This window comes from Anomaloglossus baeobatrachus, chromosome 4, assembly GCF_048569485.1.
Source record: "Anomaloglossus baeobatrachus isolate aAnoBae1 chromosome 4, aAnoBae1.hap1, whole genome shotgun sequence".
Classification (NCBI taxonomy): Eukaryota; Metazoa; Chordata; class Amphibia; order Anura; family Aromobatidae; genus Anomaloglossus; species Anomaloglossus baeobatrachus.
In genome coordinates this window covers 152,476,109-152,490,842 of record NC_134356.1, presented here as the reverse complement: position 1 = coordinate 152,490,842, position 14,734 = coordinate 152,476,109, and the positions used below count along the sequence as shown (strand labels likewise).

Below are 14,734 nucleotides of genomic sequence, written 5' to 3'. Positions count from 1 at the left end.
GCACCCTGAAAAATTTGTCAACTATGTGCGCATGCCTGAGGAAACTTTTAATAGTCTATTGGAGCGGGTAGATCCTTTTATCAAGCGTAAAGATACTTTTTTCCTTAAGGCTATTAGTCCTGCCGAGCGTCTACTCCTTACTTTGAGGTAAGCATGTGGTACACAAAATGTAATGTAATTTTTTTCCAAGTTTGATTGATTATTAATTTTTCTTTTGATCTTTTACAGATTTCTCGCTACTGGAGAATCTTACTCCTCCTTACACTTTCAATTCCGAGTGGGGATTTCTACAATTTCTGGAATCGTCAACTCCACATGCCAGGCTTTGTGGGAATGTTTAAAAGACGAATATATTCCTCACCCCACAGAGCAGCAATGGATGGATGCAGCTGAAAAATTCTACCAAATATGCAACTTCCCTAATTGCTGCGGTGCCGTGGACGGCAAGCATGTCAGGATTCTTAAGCCACAAAACACTGGATCTGAATACTACAATTATAAAAAAAAAATTTCTGTTGTGCTAATGCCAATTGCCGATGCACAGTATAAGTTTTTGGCCGTGGACATTGGGGCATTTGGCCGAGCAAATTATTCCCAAGTTTAAAAAAATTCGGCAATTGGAAGAAATCTTTACGGAGGACATTTTGCTTTCCCGCAACCAAAACCGCTTCCACAAAGTGATGGACCACCACTCCCCTTTGTATGTTTGGGGGATGAGGCCTTTCAATTGTCCCAAAACTTATTAAAACCATACTCAAGTCGTGGGCTAACACATGAGAAAAAAATATTTAATTATCGCCTAAGTCGCGCAAGGCGCATGGTCGAATGTGCTTTCGGGATTTTAACTGCTCGCTGGAGGATCTTGACAACTGCAATAAATGTGAAAGTAGAGACTGTTGACGAAATAATCAAAGCCTGTGTCATATTACATAACTTTTTGTTGTCAAATGGCGTTCCTCCACTTGAAGAAGAAATGACAAACTGTACCCTAACACAATACAGCAACGTATCCTTCCGTACCACCACTGAAGTCTTGCGTATTCGTGACGAGTTTGCGTCATATTTTGTGTCAGATATTGGACGTTTGGAGTGGCAGGATACAATGGTTTGATGTACTTAGATTGTAATCCGTGTCTGAGATTGTATATTTTGTGATTTTGTGTAACATTTTAATCCATGTCTGATAATGTATATTGGGCTATTTTCTGTGTTTATAGTCTAAATTTTACTAAAATTTCTTACAAATGATATTAAAATTGCATTTTAAAATTGCAAATTATTTGTTTTTTTTTTCTAACGTTTGTTTATAAAAAACAAAGTTGGTTTCATTTTTGTATCATTATTACTGAAACAAAAACAAGTTGAACTGCAGCCAAGTTCAGCCAGTGAAATTGTGACACCCTGGCAAACCTGGTAGTCTGATGACTGTCCCCCCCTGTACAGGAATCGCCTTCCTCCATGTGAATTGACAACACACATAACATCTGCCACAAATGTCGTTATGCTATACTGTCCCCGTGTCACCACAAATCCCCCTGAACTATACCTCCTCTACTTGTGTAGTGGCATGCATCTTGCTATACCACAACATCGGCACCAGCCACTGTATGTGTACCATTATCCCATATTTAATATTTATTTCAAATAAATAAGTAAAAATAAAAACAAACACAATGTTAAAGAAAAAATAATAATTTATTAAACATAAATTTAAAATTAAATTATTATTATTAAAAAAAAACACTATAAATGTTAGTAATGTGGGGTGGAGACATCGCTGGAACCGCTCGCAGAATTGTTCCCTCCAACAGTTGGGGTATTAAGTGTGGATTGGGTAGGTGAAGGTTGGGTAAGAGGTAATGGTGAGGGTGTAGAAAAAGAAATAGAAGTGGTGGGCAGAAAAGGGCTTGAAAGTCAAGATAGTTGAGGGCTGGTAGATGGGTGAGAGCTTGTAGAAGGGTGAGGTATTTGAGTAGGTTGAGGGGTGGTATAAGGCAGAGTGTTAGAAAATGGAAAGGTGGAGGTTGGATAAGATGTTGGGGTTCGGAAGGAGGAAGAAGAATGATGTAACGGGTTAGGAAGTGCAGGAGACAGTGCGGTTGGGGATGGAGTTGTGGAAGTGTTGTCGTGTGGGCTTGAAAATGGAGATGGGGAATAAAGGGATGTTTGGACAGATCTTGTATTGTGCATAGGGTTTCTGTAATGTGTGGGTATTGTAGATTGTGAGTATTGGTGAGTCTGTGTCGGAGGCTGTAAGTGGACTGGGGGTGGCATCTGAGGGGCTGTGGATAGATGTGGTGCAGTGGTGGGAGGGGGATGTTGATGTAGTTGCTGGATGGCATTCTGGAAAGCCCTCATTACATGGATTTGCTGGTCAGACGGTAGGCTTTCCAGCTCACCGATAACAGAATGAAGAAAATGTTGACTAGGTGTTTGCCTTACAGCTGAAAGCACCTCATCCATCTTGCTAGTCAACACTTGTAAACTATGGTTTAAAAGGTTGAAGCCAGCGATTATTTGGTCTGATAAAACTTTGATGAAGCTATGGATCGATGCGTTCAGGTGTAAGAACTCGGGGCTGCCCCTATTCTGACAACTGTGTCGCTGACGACCCGAACCTAACGCGGTTCGAGTTTCGTGAGCGTCAGAGTGGTCAGATAAGGGAACACCTACTCTTTGACCAGCCTCATGTAATGAGGTTTGGAGGTTTGCCAGTATGCCGATGGGCAGGTTGGGCAAGAGGGGAAAGATGGGAGGTTAGATAGTGAGGGATTAGAGGGATTGGTAGAAGGGAGGGAGGGCTGTGAAGTTGAGGTGGAAGGGAGGGAGGGTTCAGAAGAAGAGGTAGAAGGAAGGGAGGGATCAGAAGTGGAGGGCCTGTTGGAGGGTTCACCGGTGACGTTCTGTTCAGCAATCGCTCCAAGAGGGTTCAGTTGGGATGCAGGCTCCACGGTGCTACAGACGGTTCTGTGGAATGAGAAAAAACAAAAAAATTAACATATATTATTCACATTTGCCGTAGCATGTGATCGATTACAAAAGATACATACATTCAAAGATGCTGAAATTAAACACCAAAAAAATATATACATACCTTCTTGGAAGCATGCTGCCTCTTAGGAACGCAAGGGCACGCCCATACCGGTATTGGGTGCCCTTGCGTGCCGCCGAACCGCTTGGAGCCTTCATCTCCTTGTTTAAGTCCCTCTTGAAGCGATCACGGAGTGAACGCCACCGGGTCGTCAGACGGGTAACTGAAAAGAGAAAAAAAAATAAAATTAAATACATCTTTGAATATGGTAAGTTTTGCAAAACATGTTTGTAATACTTACTTGCTCTTTTACAGTTCCTCGTGTCAAGGTCCTCCCACCCATCTTTGAGTTCTGCTGCCACTTCTTCCCAGAGCCGCCGGGTGATGAGAGAATTGGCATGGCGGTTGTCTCTCATGTCCCACAGCGGCTCTCGAGCATGGACGAGGTCGATGAGGAGTTCGACATTGATGCCACCTCCCTCCCCATTAGAATCCTCGTCCTGCCTCCGCCGTGAGACCTGTCAACAAAACAAAATTAATTAAAAATAAAGTAAAAAAATCAATCTTTAACATTTAGAAACCATGGAAGGCATCAGAAAAAAAAAAAAAAAAAACCTCACATTGCTGCGACCACCGCCATGCCGACGACGACTCCGGGAGCAGCGAGGAGGACCTCTAATGTTCGGAACATCGACCTTAGAGGAAAAAAAAAAAAAAAAAAAGTAATGCAATCCACTAACTAATTGTACGTAGTTCGTGATGGTACCTCCATAGCTAACGTAGCTATGGTACCTACGTAGTTACGCTTACTACGCGTCGCTATGTGTGTAGGTCGGGTAGCTATGTGTCAATCGGTAGGTAGTTATGGTAGGTATGTAGATACGGTAGGTATGTGTCGGTAGGTATAGTATGTATGTATAAAGCTATGTGAGGTATGCATGTATGTTGGTTAGTAGATATGTCGTGTTATTTGTGATGTCAATGAAGTGGATATACTTACATCCTGCGAGCTCTCTCCATGCATATCTCCACCCCTTTCTTGCATGTTTCCTACATCGAGCGGTGCGGGTCCCGCCGCTGCTGCTGCTGCCGCCGCCTCCTCTGTTGGATTTTCATCCTAAAAAAATTAAAAAAAATAAAAATTAAGAATAAATAAAATTAACAAAAAAAAAAAAAAATTAATATTACCTGGAATAGGTCAGGGCTTGTGCTGGATTCTCCTGACATTCTGAAATAGATCTATGTTTTGGGAAATTAAAAATTAGCACAAACAATACAATACTTTAGTAGAGCGTTGATTAACACTAAAAGTATACTTACATTTTTGTCAAATTCCAAATTTTAAGTGACCACTATGATTTTTAGTGCGTAGTACAGCTTCACAGGTTATTAATTTTTTCTTTGATGTAACCTATAGTTTGTTAAAAAAGTTAAAAAAAGGAAAATTAAGGTGGGGGGAGCTAGGGGGGGGGCTAGTTGTTTTTGTGGGGTTGGTTTGATGGTGAGGGTGTGTTTAAATTATAAAAATTTTAAAAAAAATGTACAAAAAAAATTTAGCCAGTGACACTTGCATATGCTACCTTCAAAAAAACCCCCTATGTTTAGTAATTTTGGTCTTCCACCGCAAATTAAATTTTAATTGCACCTCTTAACCTAAACAAATAACCATAGGCTAAACAAGAGAAAATGACGTGAAATAATGCAACAAACACTGCTTTTGCAAAATTTTATTTGTATTTTTTTCTTTTTTTTTTTTTAAAAGGTAAAAGAACTCTTTATTGATCACAAGAAAAAACAATACAAAGAGGTGCTGGGGCTGAGGCTGGTGGGGGGGGGGTGCTGGGGCGGAGGGTGGTGGGGGGTTTGTGAGGCTGAGGGTGGTGGGGTGGGGCTGGGGCTGAGGGTGGTGGGGTGGTGCTCGAGGTGAGGGTGGTGGGGGGTTGGTGGTGCTGATGTTGGTGGGGGGTTGGTGGGGATGAGGGTGGTGGGGTGTTGATGGGGCTGAGGGTGGTGGGGGGGTGCTGGGGCTGAGGGTGGTGGGGTGGTGCTGGGGCTGAGGGTGGTGCTGAGGCTGAGGGTGGTTGGGGGGTGGTGGGGCAGAGGGTGTTTGGGGTGGTGGTGGTGCGTTGCTGGGGATGAGGGTGGTGGGGGTTACTGGGGCTGGTGGGGTTCAGGAAGGTTGTCCTTTCTCACCAATGGAATCTCGGGGTCCAGGTAGTCAGGCAGGGCTCCAGGCAGGGCTCCAGGCAGGGCTTCAGGCAGGGCTTCAGGGCTTCAGGAAGGTAGTCAGGGCTTTAGGAGTGATGATCTGGACACCTTCTCTGATGAGATGTATTTATACCCCATCAGTAATTGGGAGCAAACAAGATAATTGCTACAGCAAACTAATCATGCAGGATTCCGTTAACGGATTCCGCCTCTTAACGCAGAGCGCAGGAATCTGCTAACATAGGACACCATTAGACACCTTGACTGATTCTAACGGAATCCGTCATGGTGCGCTATTTTAACGCTCCAAAAAACATTACATGCTGCGTTCAATCCGCTAGACGCAGCGTCAAAATAACGTCGTCCATACAACTCTATGGAGAATAGCGCGGTCCGTTAACGGACTGCGCTATTCTCCATAGTGACGGAATGCGCTGAACGCAAGTGTGAAACTAGCCTTACGCTTTTCTTTTTTTAAATATTGCAATAGGCAATATTATTGTACAGTGCGTTCGACCTATCACAGGAGGCCTGTTAGTTATGGCTATAAATGAACCTCCAGTCATCTGCTGGTGGTCACCGGATTGCCATAACCCCTTGAGACTGGATCACTGCTGGATGGTGGGACTCCCTCCCTCACAATCAGTTAAATGTTGCAATTGCTATTTACCAGAGTTTATAATGAGTTAAATTACTACCAATGATGCTAGCACCAATTGCAACTGATGCAGCAGGATGACCACTATAATAGAGATGGCACCCATTGAAGATGGTCCTTGCTGGCTTCCAATGTCACTAGCTTTTTCTTTAGGCCGGCTCAATCACCATTCTTGTATGGTGGATGTTAAGAAATGGTTAAAAATAATTAGAGCACTATCTTTTGACACTTATTTGTGCTTGCCCTGTGAAAGCTTTCTTAAAGTGAACCTGTCACTAGCTTTGTGCTGCTCAAACCAAAGGCAAAATCAATAATGATTACAGACAGGTATGTTTTACTATAAAATGTTTCGGGGTTTAAAGAGAACACAGTATGAAAAGCTATCTGAAGAATAGAGGGAAAGACCTTTAGTCTAGCATGGCCCCCATCTGGCTTCTCCCTGTTCAGCTCCAGTTGATTACACACATGGGAGAACTGGAGGAGGGTGATTAAAAGCACACTGAGGGTTTAAGACAAAAACGTATTAGGCTACTTTCACACATCCGGTTTTTGCTCTGCGGCACAATACGGTGTTCTGCAGAAAAACCGCAACCGTTTTTTGTGACGCCGGTTGCGTTTTTTTTACATAGACTTAAATTAGTGCCGTATTGTGCCGCAGGGGCTTGCGTTCGGTCCGGTTTTTGCCGCATGCGGCAGATTTAGCTGATGCCTTGGCCGGATAGAACGTTCCCTGCAACGTTTTTTCTCCGGCAAAAAAAAACGCATCGCGCCGCATCCAGCCGCTGCGGCGCATTTTTCAATGCATGCCTATGGACGCCGGATGCGGCACGATGCGGAAAAAAACGCATCCGGTTGCCGCATGCGGTTTTTTCCACTGCGCATGCTCAGTAGCGTGCTGCAACCGGAAAAAAACGGACGGGCCGCATGTAATAACTTATGCAAAGGATGCGGTGTTTTCGCCGCATCCGTTGCATAGGTTTCACAGCCGGATTGAGCCGCAGGGCTCAAACCGGATATGTGAAAGTAGCCTTAGGATGCAGTCGTGTAGTCAGGCTCAGATTCATGCTTTTTATTTAATCTTGTAATTGCTGTTTGATGTGCTGTAAGAAAACCACATTTAACCTTATATTTTTTTTCTTTATTTGTTTGCATATATTGTTTGGGGAAAAAATTACAGAGAGCACGTGAAGCAAACCTTGAGTTGCAGATTCAACTTGATGCATTACAGAAGGCACAAAATCCAATCAGTAGTGGAAGTTCATTGTTTGCAGAGGTATGTTTTACCAGTTGTATGTATGATGAAGTTACAATCAATTTCACGAAGCCTGTAGTGACCCCTTATTTATAACTGGAAGATGTGAATCAAATATCCTGTTTAACATTTTTTTAGATTTATAGGTTTTATTTTCTTTTTAACAGAGCCTTGCTTAAAGGGAAGGTGTCGTAAAAAAAAAAAATTCAACTGAAAAACTGTAAAGTATTAATGTTTTGTTTAAATATTTCTTTTTAATTGAGCAAAATATAAAAATATTTTTATTTTCCACTTCTAAAAACACTAGAGGGAGCAGATGCTGAAATCTGCTCTCATGTGTGTGATGTCACATCTCCCACTCCCGTTTTTGGTGTTTGCAAAAGGCTAAGGGAGGAGAAAGTTTAGGTTCATACTACAGAGCCCTTTTGTTGGTAACTGCAAAGTGATCTTAATGTCTAAAGTATCACCGAGGACCGCTAGCATAGTTTGCCACTGTATAATACGCCCCAATGCATACTGTGCTCTGCTCTATACTGTGCCCCCTGCTGTATACCGCGCCCCCCCCCCCCCCCCCGCTGTATACCGCGCCCCCTCTCTGTATACCGCGCCCTGGTACATTTACATTTATTTTTTAGCCAGGGGTTTCCTCACTTTCTTTCATTTTTCTTAAATTTGATATTCTTTTTGCCCATAATTACAGATTACGTAAAACAAAATATGATTTCATCTTGATGATAAATCAACGAGAGGATAAACACTGGCGCTCAAATAAAAATATACTCCTTGTAGGTTTACAGGAGAGAATACCTAGAGTTAGTTTAGGGGATGGAAGCTGCAAGTAGAGGATGGAAACAGCATGTATATCTGTCTAATAATGGAAGTGAAAATATCACCACTGTTTTCTACTGCGCTACCAAGGAGTGTGATAATAGTCACACATTTGCAAACATAAGGAGTGCGACAAAGTGAAAAATCTATAGGATTGTTGAACCTATAGGTAAAACACAATGCACTCAAGGTGTTGTTATCAAAGCACCTCAAAATCAATGTAGTGGTTGACTAAACTGTAACTTGACAGAAGTTCAGAGTGCTGGGTGGATTTCACCGGTGATATTGAGGGATAGTGGTAATACATAGAGGGCTAAAGAGGCCCCTAGGTACTGGTTCACGTTAAGCCCATATGTTTGTGTCTCTCAGCGATGAGAAGAATGAACGGTGGCGATGGGCTCTGACGTTACTGGCCTCCGCTACGGGCGCCTGATAGCGCTTTAACTTGAACGTTGTCTTCTTACAAACACATTTGCTACAGCTCTCACAGCTCTGCTTTATTGCAACACTATTGCAGCATTAAAACTGAGGCCACCCGGGGCTAACTGTGAGTCCTCGCATGACACTTGGCTCATGCTCACAGCACAGCGGTAGGCGTGTGTCATGCGACTTTGGTCTGATCATGCGATCAGACCACAGCTGCAGTGGGGGGGACGGCGCTGCGGAGGAGAGGGAGGGATTTATCTCCCTATTTCCTCCGTTGCCAGCTGATGCAAGAATCGCACTGCACTCGCGTTACACTGGTGTAATGTAATTGCAATGCGATGTTTCTCTCGCCCCCATAGACTTGAATGGGTGCGAGTGAAGCAGAATCGCATTCCACCCACAGCATGCTGCAATTGTTTTCTCAGCCCTAATCAGACCGAGAAAACAATCGCTCATGGCAGCGGACACATAGAGTAACATTGGTCCGAGTGGAATGCTTTTTTTTTTTTTTTTTTTTTTAATCGCATTCCACTCGCTCCGTATCACTCGCCGTGTGTTCTGACTCTAATTTTCTTTGTGATATAAGCCGGAGCACTGAGGAGGACACCTGCAGATATTTTTTATATTGTCCTGTGTAGGTTATGATCATAAACTACCCTGTAGTGAGAGCAGCATTAACGTACTTGTAACATCCCCTTTCATTTAAAATAAACTCAATATGCGGATTTTTCAAAGATAGGTTACAAATTTTCTATTCTTTTGATTTGTAAAAATAAAATAATAAATGTTACTGTATTTTCCGGCATATAAGATGACTTTTTAACCCCTGAAAATCTTCTCAACAGTAGGAGGTCGTTTTATATGCCAGATGTCATCTTATAAGATGTATAATAAAGTAATTTATAAGCCCTCCCTGTCTCTAAGACTATCAGAGTGGTAGCACATCCCTTTGGCCCACCCTTGTAACCCTTTGGCCCACTTTATTGAAAAAAGAGAGAGCGCGGCGCTGTGCCCAGAAAAACACGTATCTTTCTCTTTACCCTTTATCTTCTGTTTAATACAAATGACCATCACCTAGTACAGTCATGGCGAACCTTTCACAGGACGAGTGCCCAAACTGTAGCACTAAACCCAAATTTTTTCTGAAGTGCCAACATGGCAATTTAACCAATCCTATTATGTAAATAATTGATTTTATCCTTACATTTGCAGTTTTCTCTTCTCCTCAGCAGGGGGCATCACACTCATGCATGCTTACCACACATTGAAGCTGAGCCACTCCCACTGCCCTTTCCAGACAAAGCAGTTGGATTGATCTCTCTGGAAAAAATTGCAGCATATTAGACAAACAGACAGATTTTAGCATGCAATGCAATCAGATTTCACCCTGTAATCCACATCTACATTTCAAAGTCTGAACATCTCGAAATCCCATAAAGACATACAAGATGCTGCCCTACCCCTTCATTGTGTAGTTATGTCCCCCTTCCTGGGCCACTTCCTGGTAAACATGTTTTCCATTCTGTAAAATTTGTCCCCATCATGGCCCCATCCTGGTAAATGTTCCCTATCCTGGCATGTTCCCCCATTCTGGTAAATATTCCCCATCCTGATAAATGATTCCTCATTTCGGCATGTACCTCATCCTGGTAAATGTACCCCATTCCTGGTAGATGTTCCCCCATTCCTGGTAGATGTTCCCCCATTCCTGGTAAATGGTCCCCCATTCCTGGTAAATGTTCCCCCATTCCTGGTAAATGTTCCCCCATTCGTGGTAAATGTTCACCCATTCGTGGTAAATGTTCCCCCATTCGTGGTAAATGTTCCCCCATTCGTGGTAAATGTTCCCCCATTCGTGGTAAATGTTCCCCCATTCGTGGTAAATGTTCCCCCATTCGTGGTAAATGTTCCCCCATTCGTGGTAAATGTTCCCCCATTCGTGGTAAATGTTCCCCCATTCGTGGTAAATGTTCCCCCATTCGTGGTAAATGTTCCCCCATTCGTGGTAAATGTTCCCCCATTCGTGGTAAATGTTCCCCCATTCGTGGTAAATGTTCCACCATTCGTGGTAAATGTTCCTCCATTCGTGGTAAATGTTCCCCCATTCGTGGTAAATGGTCCCCCATTCGTGGTAAATGTTCCACCATTCGTGGTAAATGTTCCTCCATTCGTGGTAAATGTTCCCCCATTCGTGGTAAATGGTCCCCCATTCGTGGTAAATGGTCCCCCATTCGTGGTAAATGGTCCCCCATTCGTGGTAAATGGTCCCCCATTCGTGGTAAAGGTACCCCAATCATGGCATGTTTTACCATCCTGGCATGTTCATGTACTCCCATCCTGTCATGTTTCCCCATCTTGGTATGGTCCCCCCACCTTGGCACAACCACACACAGTTTAAAAATAAAAGAAAAACCCCTCACCTTCCAACACTCGCTCCACTGCTGTGCGCTGCTTGGCCCTGAGTTACCACTCGACCACAAGACGTCTTTACGCCTGCGCCGCTTACTGACGCTCCTGCCGCCTTCTAGGCAACAGGCCTGCGGCCTAGGAGAGGAGTGTCAGAGTGAGGATAAATGTCTCCTCCGCTCCAACACAACTTTGAACTGCTAGCGCGATCGCGTCAGAAGCTCAAAGCATCTGGATGAGGCGACAGCGCGCGTGCCGACAAAAAGGGCTCTGCGTGCCCTGTCTGGCACACTTGTCATAGGTTCGCCATCACTGCCCTAGTACATACTGTATACATTTATATCATTATACACTCAATGTAACAATATTAGTTAAGATAAGAGATCCACCCTCTATACAACTTTGTGTCAATGTTTTGGTTTTCCATAAAATTAACAGTTAACAGAACTTTATTAAATTAACGAAAAATTAAAGATAAGGTTTTGCAACAGTACATTTGTCCATTGTAATAATTATTTGCCAACCGTGTCACGCCATAACATTTTACATCCCATGTCCACCTCACCTCCTCCCTCCTGAACACCAAAACGTTCCCTAACAACATCTCCTCACAGTGCCCTCCATGGGTCCATAATAATACATGGAGTAGTTCAGCCCCTAACTCCAAGGTGGCTTACCCTATTGCAGGCATAACAGATGGTCCAGCATATCATCCTTGTCCAATGCACCGGAGGTGAGACCTGGTACATCCATCCATGGCTGCCAAATCTTGTAAAATTTACCCAGCACTTTCATCTTCAGATAGACTCCTCTTTTCATTCTAAGGACATTATTCATCTTATTTTTGAGACCTACTATAGTCAGGGGCAGTGGCGTAACTAGAGTATGATGGGCCCCGGTGCAAAGTTTGGACCTGGGCCCCCCCAACTGTACACAACACTCAGGGTATGGGATAATGACACGAACACTTGGCTCTTTCCTTCAGCATTCATATTTCCCATGATCTGAAATCTTTCTATCAGTACCCAGCTTTCCTATGTTCTGGTATCTATCTTGCATCACATACCTTCCCCATGCTCTGCTATACATCTTTCCCTCAGCACCCAGCTTTCTTATGCTCTGCTATACATCTTTCCCTCAGCACCCAGCTTTCCCATAATATCAGAGCATGAGAAAGCTGTGTGCTGAAGGAAAGAGCCTCTTTTCCTCAGCACAGAACTTGCCTATGTTATGCTTTATCTTTGTCCCCTTCGTATATAGTTATCCAAATTCTATAATGACCCCCACATAGCCTTCCATATAGTATAATGGGTCCCACATAACCCTTCATATATTATAATGAACCTCCCATAGTCCTCCATGTATTATAATACACTTCACATAGTCCTCCATATAGTATAGTGTAGAGCATAGTCCTCCATATAATTTAATGCACATCCCATAGTCCTCCATTTAAGATAATGCACATCCCATAGTCCTCCATTTAAGATAATGCACATCCCATAGTCCTCCATTTAATATAATGCACATCCCACAGTCCTCGATTTAAGATAATGCACATCCCATAGTCCTCAATATAGTATAATGCACACTCCATAATCCTCCATATAGTATAATGCACACACCATAATCCTCCATATAGTATAATACACACACCATAATCCTAATATAGTATAATGTACACTCCATAATCCTCAATATAGTAGAATGCACCCCCATAGACCTCTGGCCACCGTTTACTCACTGATTAAAAAAAATAATAAAAACCTGTCCTCACCGTAGGCGTAGCTAGGGTTTCAGCTCAGAGGGGGCAAAACTTCTGAGTGGCCCCTAACCAGGTAAACATTTTTACAACTATGGTGTCTCACCATAAGAGCTTGTGTAGACACCCGTATTTTTAGTCAGAGTGCGATCTGACAAAACATTGGATCGCACTCGGACCAATGTTATCCAATGAGGCAGTGGTTGTTCTATTTTGTCCTCTGACCAAGAGGTCTGAGAAAAAAAATTGCAGCGTGCATGTGCATAATGATACAGTTAAGTGTAGTGGCAGGGCCGTAGCTGGAGTTCATGCTGCCCCTACCAGTGAATCAGTCTAAAGCCTCATGCAAATGTGGCCATAAGCATGTAAATCGCACACTTGTGGTCACATGACGGCCCCCTCTCACCGCCGACACTGAAAAACCATGACAGCTCGCTGTGCGAATGCAATGAAGATTCACAAGTCTGCAGTCACAGTCCATTAAAGAACTGCCGATCGGCTTCATATAACCAAACGGTCAACAATCATTTAAAGGGAATCTATCAGCAGGTTTATGCCCTCTAATCTGAGAGCAGCATAACATAAAGGCAGAGATCCTGATTCCAGCGATGTGTCACTTACTAGGTTGCTTAGTGTAGTTTTGATAATCTGCTGCTGATTTATCAGTGATTTTATCATTACGGGACTATTTGGCCTTTTGCCAGGTAGTCCAGCATATTCAAGAGCTTTTATCTGCAGCAGAGGAAACATTGATTTTATCAAAATTACAGCAAACAGTTCAGTAGGTGACACATCGCTGAAAGCAGGGTCTCTGTCTCTACATTATGCCGCTCTCACACAGGGGAGCAAATCCTGCTGATAGATTCCCTTTAAAAGAGGCGATTGTCCAGTACAAATGCTCCCTTAGATCCAGGTACCTTATTAGTAACTTCTCAGATTGTAATTGTCTATAACGCTCACCGCAGCACGGCGAGCGTGGATGTGTGAACCCACTAGACAGCAGCGGAGCTGCGGAAGCTGACCACAAGCAGGACAAGGGAGAGCGTAGATGGTTAGCAATCGACTGGGTTTATTGACAATCCTTAAATAGTAAAGGAGTGCGAAGCTGACCGAGGAAGGCTCCAAAGGACCATGCACCGGATTCCCCTGGAGGAGCAACCGAGAGCAAACCCCTATACCGGGGCTGTCTGGCCCTACCTCAGGGGGCCTAAATGCATGATCTCCCAGACAGTGGTTACGACTCACCACGTCACAAGAAAATAGCAAAGTCTCTGGTTAGTGTACCCTGACAGTAGCACTGGACAACGTGCGAAGACACCGCAAACGTGGAGGAAGTGGAAGTGGCTCCTCCGGATGTAGCACCGCTGTTACGACAAGGCTCTGGACGAGGAATCAATAGTAGAGCTGCAGACCAGGAAGGAGGCACAGCTTGAGGGTCCTTTTGGCAACACAGAAGCAGCAGCTCCAGAGGCTCCGCAAACAAGAGGAAACCTAAGGAAGGAAAAGACATATTAGTAAGAGGCACCGGAATAGGTACGCAGCGCGACCTCTACACTGACAACATACCTAAAGGCCCAGTCACACACAACGACTTACCAGCGATCCTGACAACGATACTTCCTGATAAGGATCGCTGGTAAGTCGCTGGGAGGTCGCTGGTGAGATGTCTCACAGTCAGACCTTACCAACGACTCAGTAATGATACAGGTCGCAGTAGCTGTAGTGGCCCGGTCCAGATTGTGACTGTTTCTTTAAGTACATTTACTTATATGTAATATTATGTTATAAGTAAAGCATTTTTCATTTGCTGTGTTCTAGCACCATCTACTGGTGAAAACTGTAAGAATCTGAAGTGTGCATTGGGTGTTTTCCTATTGGCCAGTTCTTGGTCACATGGCTCAATAGGTGGAGCTATTCTCCAGCCTCTGTCTGGAAAGAACTGGAATGTTCTGGTTCTGGCTGAGACTCCTCTGAGGGAAGACATTATGTGGAGTTTCTGTTCACCACAAGACTCCTGCTAGGCCCGAGGCCTAGAATTTCACCATTTACTGATTTTTACAGCCAATATACTGAAGGCTTCCTATCCTGAATCCTCAATGCCAGATATACATCTCTTCAGACAGTAGGGCATACTGCGTATATACCAGACCCTACTGCATGCAG

General features: G+C 43.7%; 1 protein-coding gene across 5 annotated transcripts in view; it reads left to right on the top strand.

The window, feature by feature from the left end:
• The window catches only part of SPDL1 (spindle apparatus coiled-coil protein 1), a 1,183,111-nt gene that overhangs the window by 291,889 nt on the left and 876,488 nt on the right, over positions 1-14,734 (top strand). For all 5 annotated transcript variants that reach the window (XM_075344564.1, XM_075344563.1, XM_075344562.1 and 2 more), the window contains exon 6: positions 7,075-7,170. In XM_075344564.1, the coding sequence (XP_075200679.1) occupies positions 7,075-7,170 (96 nt within the window). The remainder of the gene's footprint in view (positions 1-7,074; positions 7,171-14,734) is intronic.